The 19,042-nt window shown below is 40.4% G+C and overlaps 1 protein-coding gene across 1 annotated transcript in view; it reads left to right on the top strand.

The window, feature by feature from the left end:
• Positions 1-480: 480 nt before the first annotated feature.
• LOC123331684 overlaps positions 481-19,042 on the top strand; it is a 112,872-nt gene continuing 94,310 nt past the window's right edge. The window contains exon 1 of the mRNA XM_044936471.1: positions 481-623. Within this exon, the coding sequence (XP_044792406.1) occupies positions 481-623 (143 nt within the window). The remainder of the gene's footprint in view (positions 624-19,042) is intronic.

Genomic DNA, 19,042 nt, shown 5'->3' with positions numbered 1-19,042 from the left:
CTTATCAGCAGCAGCAGCTGTCGCTCTTCTGATTCTGTGATTTCCACTATTCTTTCAGATCACTTATTTTCTCTTTTGTGTAATTTAGTCAGCTATTCATTGTTTCTAGATTGATTTTTACCTCTGAAATTAAATTATGTATAGTTTGGCTCCTATTTCTTGTTTCTTGCTCCTTGCTACAGTGATCTGCATTTATATCAATAATCTTTCTTAATTCAGTTAGCATTTTTATTACCACTTTTTGAACTTGGGGTCCAGTAGACTGGTGAGCACTGTTTCAGTATTTGTCCTTTCAGGGGATTTCTTTTACTCTTCTAATTGGGAATAACTACTCTGCCTTTTCATTTTACTTAACTTTCTCTGTTCTAATATTTGGAGAAATGGTTACCTATTGTGGTCTTCAAGGGACGTTTTTATGTGGGAATATTCCTGTGTACACTGTGTGTGTCCAATGTTTTTGGTGTGAGGGCTGGTTTTGATATGGATGCCAGTCACAACTTTCCTCATGAAATGCTGACCATTATCATCTTGATAGGGGGTGTGGTTGGTGTTGAGGAATCTAATGCCTGTGTAGGTTGTGTGGTGGGACTTCTCTGCTTCATGGCCATTGCAGTACTGTCATGGTGAGGCCAGCTCCCCAGTTGTTGGAGTGGAAGCCCTGCATGTTGGATTCAATCAGGCTTCACTTCCTGAGTAGGTGCCCTACTTCAGGGAAATTATTGCTTAAGCAAATGAGATCTGTGCACTCACAGAAGACCTGTGTGCCACCTGTGTAGGCTTCTGTGGCTCTGCTCAAAGGCAGCCTGGATTTGTATCTCTTACTCTGTTTTGTTCATCCCAGATCTAGTTGCAAGGCTGTGGTATTTCTTTATTTTCCTTTAATATAAAATAGCATCACCTGAATTTTATTGTCTTTCATAATATTAACATTTTTCAAGAGCCCACATAGTTGTTTTGCAAAATAATTTTCAATTTGGATTAGTATAATTGTTTCATTGTGATTGTATACATCTTGTTAGCTATACCTCAAGGATACATCTTAATTAATCTTTGTCCATTAATTTTTGCCTTTATCTTTGGTATCCTAGCCCTATCCTTGATCCACTCTATTTTTCCAACAGCAGACTAATCATTTAAAAATGCCAACTGGATGTCATCACCCCATACTTAAAACCTATCACTAGCTTCTGCTCCTCTTTAGAAAAATATCCAAACTTCTTAACATTTTACTCACTACTCCCCTCCCCTAGGACCTTATTGCCATTTAAAATTATACCAGTTTATACATTCTTTGAAATCTTTTCATTAACTGTATGTTCTTTTTGAAATGTTCTTCCTCATTTTTTACCTATCTCCTTCTCATCATTCATATCTCACTTTAAATATATCCTTAGTGTCCAGGTGGAGTAAAATTATACCAGTTTATACATGCTTTGAAATCTTTTCATTAATTGTATGTTCTTTTTTGAAATGTTCTTCCTCATTTTTTACCTATCTCCTTCTCATCATTTATATTTCACTTTAAATATATCTTTAGTGTCCAGGTGGAGAAGGAAATGGCAATCCACTCCAGTACTCTTGTCTGGAGAATTCCAAGGACAGAGGAGCCTGGTAGGCTACAGTCCATGGGATCACAAAGAGTCGGACATGACTGTGCAACTAACTTAGTGTCAGGAAGAATCCTGAGCCTGCCAGAGAAACAAGGTACTGATTTGTCTTATCTTGATACACTGATTATAACTTGGAAGTGTGTATTTGTGTAATTACTTATTTAATGTGTATTCCATGAGAGCAGTATGAATCTTTTATTCACCACTATATGCTCATGGTTAGCCAATGCCTAATATGTAGTAGTGATCTCAGTAAATAGTTGTTAAATGAAGGGAAGAGTTTGGTGGGAAATGTTGTGGACCTTGAAATTGCTTTTAAGCACACAATTACAGTCATACACATCACTTGATTTGTCCATGAGGTAGAAATATTTGAAGAATCCTGTTCACAAGTCTAGAATTTTCTATTGCACACACTCATATTTTCTAAAAAATTTAAGTCAGTATCACAGTTACTGTTTGAAACCCAAAGGCCTATCTAGGTTATGTCAAAACTTTTTTTTTTTTCAAACACTTCCATGTGACTTTCAGACCTCCAAGTGCAATGTCTCCCAAACATCAATAATATCTGGACCCTCTTAAATTAAAAAAAAAATATTATAACACCACAGTTGACTTAAATTATTTTTATTATAATGGTATTTAAGGATGTACAAACATGAAACTATACACAAATTCTTTATGCTTTTAGTTCCAAAACTATAAACCAGATATATTTCTAACTTAAATAAACGCTGCACAGTTAGTAAAATTCAAAATAACAATGTTATTTTTGTTTACAAATAATTTACCATTTGCAAGATGAATATATTACTGACTATTATGGAGCATGTTACTTTGAATGTTAATCCCTGTACCACTGTACCACTGAAGCTCTATTTTCTCACTGTATTTTTCTATTCCAGCTATTGTGGCACTATTACTTGTATAGCCAGCTATGATGACATTTAGTCTTCCCTTGGTGAGACTATGTCATTTACATAATCACTTCACTGCCATTCTAATCTTATTCTACTATTAACATACTGAAATATATAATTAAAATAACATATATAAAACAGATTTCAAAATTGATGGAAGTATTGGTTTGTGAGGTGGTCAACCAGATGATCCAGAATGTGAGTTTATAAAGCTATATTATTAGAATAAAAATACATGAAGATGAAATTATTATAGACAACTTGCTGCAACCTGTGATTGTGTTCATGGATCCCAAGATGGTCCTGAGCACTTCAGAGAAACAGAACATGTAAGGCTTATAGATTTTACAATTCAGATGCAACATTTTAATAGATATATTGATATTTTTGAAAAAAGATTGCTTTTACTATCAAACAGATCAGCTTTGATGATGGGTTGAGCATTTGGACCTGAGAGGGTAACAGGCAGGAAGGCCAGGGGTCTCCAAAGGGAGGATATGGGCTGCAAGTGTTAGACATTTTTATCTCTCTTAAGCGGCAGGAGGAAACAAACTAGCAATATTTTTTGTCCTTCTCTATACAAATTTAAAAGGAGGTTTCTCTTAAAATACTGTGCTGCCATAATGACACCTGGTTTCACCTGAAGTTAACTATTCTCAAACCTGGAGTTAACCAATGCATTTTTCTTATAGAAATGTTTGTCTTAAGCTATGGTAATGTACTATGCATTTACCCCAGATTCTGTCTTCAAGTTGGTTCCACCTAATGGCTCAGAACCTACTTGACAAACCAGTATGCTATACTCAGACATTGTTCCCCTAATCTATGTAAACAAAACTACTTGTATGTTAATCTGCTCTTCTACAAGATTCAAGTCAATCATTTTCAGGCTTCAGATGACTCATCTGGTGCCAAGATTATCCCAAAATACATCTTATGGATGAGGGGCCTGGTGCCATTCTGAGTTTTAAGATATTCCTCTCTTTCATTAACAAATAGCTAGTGACTGTATAATATCCAGCTGAAGACTAGCAAGGGGGTACTCTTTCTGCACCCTTCTGATGCCTATGTCAGAAGCTTTCTTTATCTCCTTTATACTTTAATAAAACTTTATTACACAAAAGCTCCCTGGCCCCAGATTGAATTCTTCTCCTCTGGAGGCCAAGAATCCTGGCATCTTTTTGTGTTTCAACAACAACCTTTCATCTTGGGGGCTTGTCGGGTATCCTTCAGGACAAAGTAAGGATGCTTGGAGCTCTAGTTCTTTGTTCTCCTAGCAAACACGTTTTCTGCTGCACTTTACTAACTCTACAGTGTGCTTGTGTGAATGAATGACACACCCTGCATGAAGGAAGTAAGGAGCCCTGCTCTGCGGTTCCACAGTGATCTCATACGGCTTATGGCAGAAACTTGTTGGGGGTTTATACCGACCTGCCAATGCCAAGAGGCACTCAACATCTCCTTCTGGGACCGACCAGAAATGGGCAAAGTGTGTGGACCAAACTCTCCTTTCTTGGTCAAACTTTTTGGTCTCTTTGACCATTTCATAACTCCTTGGGAATTAGAAGTACTAACCTAAACTGTCAGATCATAGACTTTCAAGGGACTTGTGATCTATGCTGTTACTATGTACTGTTACTTATGGCCCAAACTTAGATTGGTAGTCAGGAAGCATCTAGCCTTGCTAGGAATTGAAAGTTCGGAAATTAGATGGAGCTCCAGCTCCAAGAGCATCTCTGAGGTTAAAGGTTACTCAGATTGGAATTACAATGTTTTTTTTTTTTTTTTTTTTTTTTCACTTTGATAATGCTGGCTCTTAGTGGATCAGAGGAGGCTCTTATACTGGTGTGGTGACACTTGGAAGGAACATTTCACTTTTATGTTTGTACCGGTCTTATTGTGGTCAGAAATATACTCAGGGTCGTGCACAGGCACTTAGGTGACGAATGTTTCCCTCAGTGGTCTTAGCCTGGGAGGCATTCTGGAAGGTTACACTGATTGCACCCCGAGTGGCATCAGAAGCAAGCAAGGTTTTAATGGTGAGGAGCTGGACGTCAGTCAGAGATGCCATCAGGTCTAACCCTGGTGCATCCCCACCACTTCTTGTTGGTAGAACTGGGAGGGACGAGTATGACGCCTGCATCCGTAAGGGGCAGACTAAGTCTGACCAGGAAGGAAAAGCTTGGGTGTAAAGTCTGTCTATACACCCATCTAGAGCAGGGAGGGATGCCTCCAGTAGAAAGAGGGCGCTGGTCACTTTTTTTCTCTCTTACAGATCAGTCAGTTCAGTTCAGTCGCTCAGGCGTGTCCGACTCTTTGCGACCCCATGAATCGCAGCACGCCGGGCCTCCCTGTCCATCACCAAATCCTGGAGTTCACCCAGACTCACATCCATCGAGTCAGTGATGCCATCCAGCCATCTCATCCTCTGTCGTCCCCTTCTCCTCCTGCCCCCAATCCCTCCCAGCATCAGAGTCTTTTCCAATGAGTCAACTCTTCGCATGAGGTGGCCAAAGTACTGGACTTTCAGCTTTAGCATCATTCCTTCCAAAGAAATCCCAGGGCTGATCTCCTTCAGAATGGACTGGTTGGATCTCCTTGCAGTCCAAGGGACTCTCAAGAGTCTTAACCAACACCACAGTTCAAAAGCATCGATTCTTCAGCGCTCAGCTTTCTTCATAGTCCAACTCTCACATCCGTACATGACCACTGGAAAAACCATAGCCTTGACTAGACGGACCTTTGTTGGCAAAGTAATGTCTCTGCTTTTCAATATGCTAACTAGGTTGGTCATAACTTTTCTTCCAAGGAGTAAGCGTCTTTTAATTTCATGGTTACAATCACCATCTGCAGTGATTTTGGAGCCCAAAAAAATAAAGTCTGACACTGTTTCCACTGCTTCCCCATCTATTTCCCATGAAGTGATGGGACCAGATGCCATGATCTTCGTTTTCTGAATGTTGAGCTTTAAGCCAACTTTTTCACTCTCCTCTTTCACTTTCATCAAGAGGCTTTTTAGTTCCTCTTCACTTTCTGCCGTAAGGGTGGTATCATCTGCATATCTGAGGTTATTGATATTTCTCCCGGCAATCTTGATTCCAGCTTGTGCTTCTTCTAGCCCAGCATTTCTCATGATGTACTCTGCATGGAAGTCAAATGAGCAGTGTGACAATATACAGCCTTGACCTTTTTCTATTTGGAACCAGTCTGTTGTTCCATGTCCAGTTCTAACTGTTGCTTCCTGACCTGCATATAGGTTTCTCAAGAAGCAGGTCAAGTGGGAGCTAACAATTCCAGCCTCATTCCTTTGAACTGTATCCTGAAAACTGGGATAGATTTGATCCCCAGGACTTAAAGAAGACACACTGGTCTTCCTATTTGATACTGCATGGCTGTAGTACCCACTGGAGGATGACAAATGGTGGCCAGTTGGAGGGTCTCTTAAGTATATTAGAGCTTTTAAAGGTGTTACTCTGCTTTATGTCCTTACTTGAAAGGATGTGATATGTGTGTCTGGGGACAAATGCTGATTCCCGACTCAAAAGTCGTGTCTTGGGAAAAGTGGTTGCTTATGGAGATGAATGTCTTGGTAATGAATCAGTAGGGAAGAGGGAGGATGAGATAGCCACCCTCCCCACTGGGAATCAGGTGGTCCATTTACAGAATGAGATTGGGATTACAACACAGCAAAAGAAAGATGGGATCAGAGTCATTTTGTCAGATATATTCTGGAAGGACTCAGGCAGGCGTGTGCTAAGCCTTTAAACTATGGCAAATTGGCAAACAGAACAGAAGGAGTAGGAAGCTCCTGGTAAATTCCTAGATAGACTGAATGAAGCCCTTCATGGATTCACTGAGATTGATCCCAAAAGTGAAGAGGGAAAAGTGATCTTAAAGGTTAGATTTCTCACTCAGTCGGATCCAGATATCCACCATAAGCTATTAAAATGGGCATATGGACCAAATCAGTCTTAAATAATCTGTCACAACTGGCTCAGCCAGTCTATTATGGTAGGGAATATGAGGAAAAGAAAGAAAGGCAGAAAAAGACAAAGGAACAGATGGAAGCTTTTGCAATGGCTGTAAGAACCGTTATTAAACAGTCTAAAAAAACTGTCCAGAGGGACCCAGGTGAAAAGGGATGGGCTTGCTATTACTGTGGAAAGGAAGGGCACCTCAAGCAGGAATACCCTCAGGCATCTAAGCCACCCCCGGCTCCATGTCCCATCTGCAAGGGACCACACTGGAAGAGAGACTGCCCCCAGAGGCGTAGGTTTCACAGGTCAGACACTCAAGGCAATCAGGTCTGAAGGTGCCTGGGGGTCCCCACACAAGCTCCCATCCTAATTACACCCGAGGAACCCCAGGCATTAATAACTGTGGGAGGCCAACCCATCGATTTCCTTTTAGATACTGGGACAACTTATTCTGTGCTTACTGAAATCCTTGGCCCACTTTCTTCCTGATCCACTTCCATAATGGGACTGTCTGGATGAGCCAAAAGGTATTATTTCAGTTATTCTTTAAGTTGTAACTGAGATTCTGTGTTATTTTCACACAAGTTTCTGATCGTGCCAGAGTCTCCCTCACCCCTTTTCGGGAGGGATATACTGGGCAAGGTCCATGCCTCTGTTTTCATGAATATGGAGCCCTCCCTTTCTCTTCCTTTAATTGAACAAAATGTAAATTCTAGAGTATGGGCTGATGGAAAATCTGTGGGTCGAGCACAAAATGCTATTCCTGTAGTTGTCAAGCTCAAAGACCCGCACTTATTTCCACACAAGAAGCAGTATCCACTGAAACCTGAGATTAAAGAAGGGTTAAAACCTATTATCAAAAATTTAAAGGAGCAGGGACTATTAATTCCCTGTAACAATCCATGCAACACTCCTATTTTGGGTATAAAGAAATCAAATGGTAAATGGAGACTAGTTCAAGATTTACAAATAATAAATGAAGCTGTAGTTCTTTTACACCCCATGGTGCCTAATCCTTATATTCTATTATCTGAAATTCCTGAAAGAGCCAAATATTTCTCAGTAATTGATTTAAAAGATGCCTTCTATTCAGTGCCCTTGGCGGAGAAACTCAATTTCTATTTGCCTTTGAGGACCCTAGGCAGCCATCTTCTCAGTTAACCTGGACAGTTTTGCCCCAAGGATTTTGCAACAGTCCTCACTTACTTGGACAAACTTTGTCACAGGATCTACAAAACTTTAATAACTCTGAAGCAGTGGTGTTACAATATGTAGATGATGTTTTACTCTGTGCTGAGACAGAGGAAGCTTGATCTCGAGCCTCAGAGATTTCTTAAACTTTCTGGCAGGCTGCAGTTACAAGGAATCAAGAGAAAAAGTTCAGCTTTGTCAACAATCTGTTAGATATCTAGGCCTAATCATATCAGAAGGGACTAGGGTCATAGGCCCTGAGATAATTAAACCTATACTAAATCATCCCCTACCTATGACTTTAAGACAATTGAGAAGATTTTTGGGAATCACAGGCTACTGTTGCATTTGGATTCCAGGTTATGGAGAACTTACCCAGCCTTTATATAAACCTTTAGCTGAAACTCAGCAGGCCCAAACTGACAAACTGGTTTGGTCTCCAGATACTCAAAAGGCTTTTAAGGTTCTTCAGACCTCTCTCCTGCAAGCTTCCACTTTGAGCTTGCCCACAGGGTCAGAATTTAGTTTGTTTGTCACTGAAAGAAAAGGTATGGCCTTGGGAGTTTTGACACAACCCCGAGGGCCTCACCAGCAACCTATTGCTTATCTAAGCAGAGAATTAGATGTAATTTCACGTGGGTGGCCCCACTGCCTAAGAGTAATTGGGGCAGCAGCTTTATTAGCACCCAAAGTTTAAAAATAATTAATGGATGAAAACTCACTGTACTGACTTCTCATGATGTGAGTGGAATCTTAAATTCTAAGGTTAATATTTGGATGACAAACAGTAGGCTTCTTAAATATCAGTCATTGTTGTTAGAAGGACCAGTAAGCTTAAAGTTTGTGGAAATTTAAATCCCGCCACTTTCCTTCCTGAGAAGAAAAATGAAACACATGATCTCGATTGCTCCCAATTTCTAACTTTAAACTATGCAGCTTGGGAAGATCTAATGGATACCCCATTAGACAATCCTGACATGGAAATATTTACAAATGGCATTTCTTTTGTTTGAGATGGAAAGCATAATGCAGGTTATGCCGTGGTGAATGCTGTACAGGTTTTAAAAGCAAAATCTCTCCCCCCAGGTAACCAGTGCTTAGTTAGTGGAGCTTGTGGCACTGACCCTGGCTCTAGAGTTAAGCAAAAGCAGCGAGTAAATATCTACACTGATTCTAAGTATACTTATTTGACTTTACAGGCTCATGCTGCACTATGGAAAGAAAGTTTAAAACAGCAACAGGAGAACCTTTTAAGCATTTCAGAGAGATCCAGAGACTTTAACTGATATATTTTCCTAAAGAAGTAGCTGTTATGCATTGCAAAGGGCACAGCGGGGATGGGAGTAAAGTTGCCAAAGGCAATCAGTTGGCTGACTGTCAAGCCAGAAAAACGGCACTTTAAGAAACCCCTTCACTGCAGAGGCCTTTGATCTGGACAGGTCCTGTGGAACAGGAAAAACAACAATATAGTGAGGAAGAAATAGAAAGATATGAGAAAAGAGGAGCAAAGATTACTGATAAAGGTTGGTTACAGTCTGAGGATGGACAATTAATACTTCCTGAAAATGCTCAGTGGAAAATTCTTAAGGGTTTACACCAGAGTTTTCATTTGGGTGCAGAGAGTACTTACCAGATGGCTTCTCATTTGTTTGAAGGTAAAAATGGAATGAAAACATTAAAGAACATTATCAAAAGGTGTGAGGTTTGTCAGAAAAATAACCCAAAGACTGAAAAGCTAGCAAAATCTGGATTACAACTAAGTGGGAAGTATCCTGGAGAGAACTGGGAAATTGATTTTACTCATATTCCAAAATCTTATGGATATTCTTGCTGACAAGTTTGGGTGGATACGTTTACTGGATGGATTGAGGCTTTTCCCTGTTGTAGTGAGCAGGCTAAGGAGGTTATAAAGATTTTAATCCATGAAATTATCTCCAGGTTTGGGCTGCCACGGAGCCTTCAGAATGACAATGGCTCCACCTTTAAAGCTGCTGTAACTCAGGGGGTATCTGAAGCTCTAGGAATAGAATATCACTTACACTGTTCCCGGAGATCCCAATCCTCAGAAAAGGTTGAAAAAGCTAATGACATTATCAAAAGACATCTGCACAAATTAACTCAAGAGACACAGGACAATTGGATTCAAGTTCTACCTATAGCTTTAATGAGGGCTCAAACTTCCCCCAGAAGGAGGGACTGTCCCCCTTTGAATGTATTTATGGATGGCCTTTCTTACGTACAAACATTGTTATAGACCCTGAATCCTTGGAATTAACTAATTATGTAACTCAGCTCTCAGCATTTCAACAGGCATTAACAGAACTCCAGGAGATGACTCCTGACCCAGCCTCTGAGTCAAACAAGCCTCTATTTGAGCCAGGAACCGAGGTCCTCATAAAAACATTGGGGTTTGGGGGCCCATCCCTCGTGCCCCTCTGGAAAGACCCTTACCAGGTTATTCTTTCTTCTCCCACAGCTGTCATAGTGCCAGGAATTGATTCATGTGTACATCACACTCGAGTTAAGAGATGGCACCCTGATCAGAATTCAGTGACTTCATTTTATGTCTTTCAGATGGGCCTGATAATCTATGTGAGCCTACTTCTGCTGACTCCAAAAATCCTGAGTCTGTTGTTTGATCCTCCAGACAATGCCTTCTTGTCCTGGGCTCACTCCTACACTGCATTCCACAATCAGTCTAACTGCTTAGTCTCCAGAGCACTCCCCTCTTCATCAGTGAAAGACTTCCCATGGTGGACATTTCCACTTCAAGGAAAAGACTTTCTCCAAGTCTGTGAATACCTTCTAGAACAATCATATGTGATGCCTCTTCATCTGATGACATCTAACAACCCTAAGATGGACGGGTGCAACACTTTGTATTTTAACAATGGACATAACGTGACTTTTAATTTTGATTATACACTGTCTCTGTTTAATGACTATTTCGCTACACATAAGACAATTAGGTCTAGAGCTAATGGTTTTTTACCTGAGGTTTATCAAATATGGGATGAGGTTATATGGCTAACTCCTGAAAAAGGACATCTAATGTGTACTGCCCCTATATGCTGGGAACAAACAGAGCCATCCCCAGAAGTTAGCCAACAACTTAATTACAATGATTGGAAACAATTGAGATTTTTGCCTCAGAAAATATACAATGTAATCATTCCTGTGTTTTCCAACCCCAGTTCAGGTCCTCCCTTTGTCTGGCCAGGCACTGATTGGGACTAGATATCTCAGTTATGCTGGCTTGCTCCAAACAGGACTTATTGGATATGTGGCTCTTACCTATGGGCATGGCTTCCCCTTGGTTGGATAGGGAGATGCACCCTGGATCTAGCCTTTACAAATGGCTTTATATTTTCAGAGCTTCCAGAAGAGCCTGCTAATTTACTCCACCTTAAAACTCGGTGGGCAAGGTCTGTATTTCACTGGTATGATTATTTGGCTACAGTGTTTGTTCCCTCTTTGAGAACTACAGATGTTATGCTATGAGTGGATGCTCTGACTAATTTTACTCAACAGACATTACAAGATTCTCAAAAAGCTATTTCAGCTCTTAATGCTTAACAAGCACAATTAGAAAGGTGGTTTTATAAAACAGATTGGCTTTAGATATTCTGACAGCTGCACAAGGAGGAACTTATGTCATATTCATACCCAATGCTATACATATATACCTGATATGAGCACTAATGTTACTCATTTTACTAAACACATGAACAAGATGATTGGGGATATGGCTACTCCTGAAGCCTCAATTGCCTCGCTTTGAGAGACATTAACTAGTTCCCCATGGTGGAAAACTATCTTAATTATAATAATTCTGATTGTTTTGCTTTTGCTGTTTGCTCCCTGCATCTCTAACTCTGTAACTGGATTTGCTTCTAGTTGTATGAAAGCTTTTAAGTTACAAATGGTTGCTCAAACTCCTGCTACTGATGCAGCTTCTTCCAACTACTACTTGGGGCCCCTGGATCAGAAATCCTCAGTATGAGGGTTTGGAGAATATGTTGCCTCACCAATTTGGTGACAATGCCCCTTGTCAGCTTGGAAGCAGTTACAGAATGAAAACGATGCCCCTTTTCCCTAGACAACACAATTTTCTTAAAAGAAAAGGGGGGGATGAGAGGGTAACAGGCAGGAAGGCCAGGGGTCTCCAAAGGGAGGAAATGGGCGGCAAGTGTTAGACATTTTTATCTCTCTTAAGCAGCAGGAGGAAACAAACTAGCGATATTTTTTTGTCATTCTCTATACAAATTTAAAAGGAGGTTTCTCTTAAAATACTGTGCTGCCATAATGACACCTGGTTTCACCTGAAGTTAACTATTCTCAAACCTGGAGTTAACCAATGCATTTTTTCTTATGGAAATGTTTGTCTTAAGCTATGGTAATGTACTATGCATTTACCCCAGATTCTGTCTTCAAGTCGGTTCCACCTAATGGCTCAGAACCTACTTGACAAACCAGTATGCTATACTCAGACATTGTTGCCCTAATCTATGTAAACGAAACTACTTGTATGGTTATCTGCCCTTCTACAAGATTCAAGTCAATCATTTTCTGGCCCAGGTTGACTCATCTGGTGCCAAGATTATCCCAAAATGCATCTTATGGATGGGGGGCCTGGTGCCATTCTGAGTTTTAAGACATTCTGTCCTTTCATTAACAAACTTCTAGTTAGTTTTATATATATATATATACACACACACACACATATATATAAGCTTTCTATGTCAGAAGTTTTCTTTATCTCCTTTATAGTTTAATAAAACTTTATTTCACAAAAGCTCTGAGTGATCAAGCCTTGTCTCTGGCCCAGGATTGAATTATTCTCCTCCAGAGGCCAAGAATCCCGGCGTCTTTTCGTGTTTCAACAACAACCTTTCAGACCTTACCTATAATAATTAGAAAAGTGACTATTAACAATTTAGTGATCATTGAAGTAGATCAAGAAGGTGGAGGAGTAGGATGTGAAACTCACCTACTCCCCACAGATACATCAAAAATACATCTACATGTGAAACGACTCTCACAGAACACCTACTGAATACTGGCAGAAGACCTCAGACCTCTGAAAGGGCAAGAAAATCTCCATGTAGATGGGTAGGACAAAAGAAAAATGAAAGAGAAAGAAATTGCAATGTCACCTGTGCCCCTGAGAGGGAACTGTGAAAGATGAAAGGTTTCTACACACAGGGAAGTCCACTCATTGGTGGGGAGGTCAGTCCGTATGGGGGCGTGTATTTTTGAGCCTCAGAAGAGAGCACAGTAACAGGTTTGTGGACAGCAAAGCAGAGAGAGACTTCATAGAGGATTTAGTGCTGACTGGCACTCCCCAGCCTGAGATGCTGGTCTGTTGGGGCAGGGCAAGCTGGGTAGTGAGACTGGGGCTTCAGAGGGTAGGTGAGGGGAGAGGACTAGGATTGGCTGTTCGAAGATAGCCTGAGGTGGCTGGGAGGTACTATAGCACAACAGAGGAAGTCTGGGAAGAATCCTGGGCCCACCAGAGATGCAAGGTACTGTTGTTGAGGAGCACATGAGGAGATGGGCAGGACCATCATAGGAGCTTCTTTTGTGGCAGGGCACTGCCTGAATGAACTATAGGGAGAGAATGAGCCACTGTTGCCATCTCAGACTCCAGAGGTGACAAGGAATGCTGCCACCACTGAGGGTCCTGTGAGCAAGTACAGGTCACAGCCTTCACTGTCCCAGGAGTGTGCATAAACTGCCAAAATCAAGGGTCCTGTGACCTGGTGCCAATCTCTGCTCCCGCCTGCTCAGGACCCTCAACCAGCAGCCAACTGCTACCAGTACCTTCTTGAAAGCAAGTGTTCTGACCATGCACCTGCACACCCACTATTAAGGGGATAATGGCTAACACATGCTGAGGAAAGGGATGGCAAGCATCCAAACCAAAAAGAGCCCTCATGTCAGAAAATATTAATATTAAACTCACACAAGCTATTCAGGGATGCTGCTGCTGCTACTGCTGCTAAGTCGCCTCAGTCGTGTCCAACTCTGTGCGACCCCATAGATGGCAGCCCACCAGGCTCCCAGGTCCATGGGATTCTCCAGGCAAGAACACTGGAGTGGGTTGCCATTTCCTTCTCCAATGCATGAAAGTAAGAAGTGAAAGTGAAGTCGCTCAGTCGTGTCCAACTCTTAGCGACCCCATGGACTGCAGCCTATCAAGCTCCTCCATCCATGGCATTTTCCTGGCAAGAGTACTTGGGGGGGTGCCATTGCCTTCTCCATATTCAGGGATACTCACACATATAAATAGCCCTTCAGACTACAGTCAATGTTTGTTTTCTCCCAAACTCACAGAGTAGGAGAAATATAAGCAAAATAAAAAAGTAGAGGAATCACTCTCAGTCAAAAGACCAAAAGAATTCCTCTGAAGGAGCAAACAATGAAACAAACCTCTTTAATCTAGCAAAGTTGGCTAAATTGTTCAGCTGGCTGGCTGTAGTTGTTCAGGCACTAAGTTGTGTCCAGTTCTTTGCAACCTCATTGACTGTAGTGTTCCAGGCTTCCCTGTCCTTCACTATCTCCTGGAGTTTGCTCAAATTCATGTCCATTGAGTTGGTGATGCTATCCAATGATATCCTGTGTCACCCCCCTTCTCCATTTGCCTTCAATCTTTCCCAGTAGCAGGGTCTTTTCCAATGACTTGACCCTTTATATCACATGGCCAAAGTATTGGAGCTTCAGTGTCAGCATCAGTCCTTCCAACGGATATTCAAGTTGACTTCCTTTTGGATTGAACGGTTTGATCTCCTTGCAGTCCAGGTGACTTTCGAGGGTCTTCTCCAGCACGATAGTTCAAAAGCATCAGTTCTTCAGTGCATAGCTCTTTTTCTAGTTCAACTTTCACATGCATACATGACTACTGGAAAAAACCTAGAATATTCTAACCAGAAAGATTATCATTTAGATTAGAAGGATACATAAAGGATTTCTCAGACAAGCAGAAACTTGTCTGAGAAAAGAAAAGAGCAATACTAGGTTATCTCTAAATAGAAAAGAATCAAGAAGATATAAGAAGGAGGAAATCACAATAGGAAAGTAAATCGCTTAAATTAGCCAGGATACAGATAAAAAAAAAAAAAAGCTATTTTTGAAAACAACAACAATGAACACAAGGAACAGCAAGAGGATAATTTGTATGGAAATACAAAAAACCTTGAATAGCCAAAGCTATCTTGAGAAAGAAGAATGGAACTGGAGGAATCAACCTACCTGACTTCAGGCTCTACTACAAAGCCACAGTCATCAAGACAGTATGGTACTGGCACAAAGACAGAAATATAGATCAATGGAACAAAATAGAAAGCCCAGAGATAAATCCACGCACATATGGACACCTTATCTTTGACAAAGGAGGCAAGAATATACAATGGATTAAAGACAATCTCTTTAACAAGTGGTGCTGGGAAAACTGGTCAACCACTTGTAAAAGAATGAAACTAGAGCACTTTCTAACACCATACACAAAAATAAACTCAAAATGGATTAAAGATCTAAACGTAAGACCAGAAACTATAAAACTCCTAGAGGAGAACATAGGCAAAACACTCTCTGACATACATCACAGCAGGATCCTCTATGACCCACCTCCCAGAATATTGGAAATAAAAGCAAAAATAAACAAATGGGACCTAATTAAACTTAAAAGCTTCTGCACAACAAAGGAAATTATAAGCAAGGTGAAAAGACAGCCTTCAGAATGGGAGAAAATAATAGCAAATGAAGCAACTGACAAACAACTAATCTCAAAAATATACAAGCAACTCATACAGCTCAATTCCAGAAAAATAAATGACCCAATCAAAAAATGGGCCAAAGAACTAAATAGACATTTCTCCAAAGAAGACATACAGATGGCTAAGAAACACATGAAAAGATGCTCAACATCACTCATTATCAGAGAAATGCAAATCAAAACCACTATGAGGTACCATTTCACACCAGTCAGAATGGCTGCGATCCAAAAGTCTACAAGCAATAAATGCTGGAGAGAGTGTGGAGAAAAGGGAACCCTCTTACACTGTTGGTGGGAATGCAAACTAGTACAGCCACTATGGAGAACAGTGTGGAGATTCCTTAAAAAGCTGGAACTAGAACTGCCTTATGACCCAGCAATCCCACTGCTGGGCATACACACTGAGGAAACCAGAAGGGAAAGAGACACGTGTACCCCAATGTTCATCGCAGCGCTGTTTATAATAGCCAGGACGTGGAAGCAACCTAGATGTCCATCAGCAGATGAATGGATACAAAAGCTGTGGTACATATACACAATGGATGATTACTCAGCCATTAAAAAGAATACTTTTGAATCAGTTCTAATGAGGTGGATGAAACTGGAGCCTATTATACAGAGTGAAGTAAGCCAGAAAGAAAAACACCAATACAGTATACTAACGCATATATATGGATTTCAGAAAGATGGTAACAATAACCCTGTGTATGAGACAGCAAAAGAGACACTGATGTATAGAACAGTCTTATGGACTCTGTGAGAGAGGGAGAGGGTGGGAAGATTTGGGAGAATGGCATTGAAACATGTAAAATATCATGTATGAAATGAGATGCCAGTCCAGGTTTGATGCATGATACTGGATGCTTGGGGCTGGTGCACTGGGACGACCCAGAGGGATGGAATGGGGAGGGAGGAGGGAGGAGGGTTCAGGATGGGGAACACATGTATACCTGTGGCGGATTCATTTTGATATTTGGCAAAACTAATACAATTATGTAAAGTTTAAAAATAAAATAAAATTAAAACAACAACAACAACAACAACAAAAATATACAAGCAACTCCTACAGCTCAATTCCAGAAAAATAAATGACCCAATCAAAAAATGGGCCAAAGAACTAAATAGACATTTCTCCAAAGAAGACATACAGATGGCTAACAAACACATGAAAAGATGCTCAACATCACTCATTATCAGAGAAATGCAAATCAAAGCCACTATGAGGTACCATTTCACGCCAGTCAGAATGGCTGCGATCCAAAAGTCTACAAGCAATAAATGCTGGAGAGAGTGTGGAGAAAAGGGAACCCTCTTACACTGTTGGTGGGAATGCAAACTAGTACAGCCACTATGGAGAACGGTGTGGAGATTCCTTAAAAAACTGGAACTAGAACTGCCTTATGACCCAGCAATCCCACTGCTGGGCATACACACTGAGGAAACCAGAAGGGAAAGAGACACGTGTACCCCAATGTTCATTGCAGCGCTGTTTATAATAGCCAGGACATGGGAGCAACCTAGATGTCCATCAGCAGATGAATGGATACGAAAGCTGTGGTACATATACACAATGGATGATTACTCAGCCATTAAAAAGAATACTTTTGAATCAGTTCTAATGAGGTGGATGAAACTGGAGCCTATTATACAGAGTGAAGTAAGCCAGAAAGAAAAACACCAGTACAGTATACTAATGCATATATATGGAATTTAGAAAGATGGTAACAATAACCCTGTATACGAGACAGCAAAAGAGACACTAATGTATAGAACAGTCTTTTGGACTCTGTGGGAGAGGGAGAGGGTGGGATGATTTGGGAGAATGGCAATGAAATACGTATAATATCATATGGAACGAGTCTCCAGTCCAGGTTCGATGCACGATACTGGATGCTTGGGACTGGTGCACTGGGATGACCCAGAGGGATGGTATGGGGAGGGAGGAGGGAGGAGGGTTCAGGATGGGGAACACACGTATACCTGTGGCGGATTCATTTCGATATTTGGCAAAACCAATACAATATTGTAAAGTTTAAAAATAAAATAAAATTTAAAAAAAGATATAAAAAGGGACATCAAAATCATAATATATGGGGAAGAAGGGTAAAGAAAAGTCAAAGAATTTTTCTTTTTTCTTTTTAGAATGTGTTTGAACCTATATAACTATCAGTCTAAAGCAAGCAGATACAGGAGGGGGTTAGCATACTTGAAAAACAGGGCAACCACAAATCAGAAACATACAATAGATTCACAAAACCTACAAAGAAGAGAACACAAGCATAAAATAAAAGGAAATCATTAAACCACAAAAAGAAAAAAAAAAGGGACAAAGAAGAAACAAAAAATCAACTAGGAAAACAAGGTTTGAAATGTCAATAAATACATATGTATCAATAATTACCTTAAGTGTCAATGGACTGAATGCTCCAATCAAAAAAGACATAGAGTGGTAGATAATATGCCAGAAATCACATAATGATACATCTTCATAAATAACTTTACTCACTTATCAACTGACTGTTCAGTTCAGTCCTCCTTCAACTTTGTCCAAGATAAAGAATTGGAAATTACAGACTTGCAAAACAATTTATTACCTAGTGTTTGGAATCATTCACCTTCTCAACATGGACACCAATATATTTCAAATTTCCCCTTTGTAAATAAACTCAAGGTTTTCATCCCCAGAGGCAATGCAATACTGTCAAATCTTAGATACATGATAGAAATATGCCTTTAATTTATAAAGTGGGAACAGGTAAATTGCAGAAAAAGGAATGCATTTAACTGAGGGGCATTTTCTGGCAGATTAATTTTAGGAAAGAAACCGTATGGAAATTGAGTATCTAGAAATTGATTCTCTTTAAACTACTGTCTTTAATCTCCTACAACTTGAAAAGACTTTTTGTAGCCAAACTCAATTTGAAGCCTTGCCATAGATAATACTGCTACCACTACTATATCTGCTGTCACAACTGATTTTTACCATTGAAATCAAGTAGAATCCTTTGGGGCTCCGGATCACAAAAGCCTTTCTGTGTCCCTTGTTTCTTTTTTGTAGAAAATAGGTTTCATTCCACCTCCATGAATTTCCCTGAGTTCCAAAGGGCTGATTCAAACAGATGCTAATCTGGCAAAGGAGAGGATGTAGAGACAAGGGAGAAACAGTCAAGGAACAATATGCAGTCTTAGGGCAGAGTCTTAGTTTCCCTAAAGAGATATACATAGCAATATACTTGAAATATTTTGCAGGTAATGAAACCCCTGCCAGGTGGAAGAAGTATGCTGCCCACAAGCACAGAGACTCCAGACCAGTTGGAACCAGGTTGATGATGCTGACTCCCGAGCACCTCACAATCAACCAATTAGAAGAATGTCTATGAATTGATTGTGCCCTCCTCCTTGAACCATTACTATAAAGCTCCTCACTACCTCCTCCAGATTCGGACACACAGTTTTGAGAGCATTAATTCATTGTTGTCTGCATTTGCCTGGCAAAGTAATAAAGCTATTATTTTCTACTTCACTTAAAACCATCTCTGAGATAAATTTGATACCAGAGTACGGAGGCCA

Source organism: Bubalus bubalis, chromosome X, assembly GCF_019923935.1.
Source record: "Bubalus bubalis isolate 160015118507 breed Murrah chromosome X, NDDB_SH_1, whole genome shotgun sequence".
Lineage (NCBI taxonomy): Eukaryota > Metazoa > Chordata > Mammalia > Artiodactyla > Bovidae > Bubalus > Bubalus bubalis.
The sequence above is the reverse complement of the archived record's forward strand: the minus strand, read 5'-3'. Positions and strand labels throughout refer to the sequence as shown.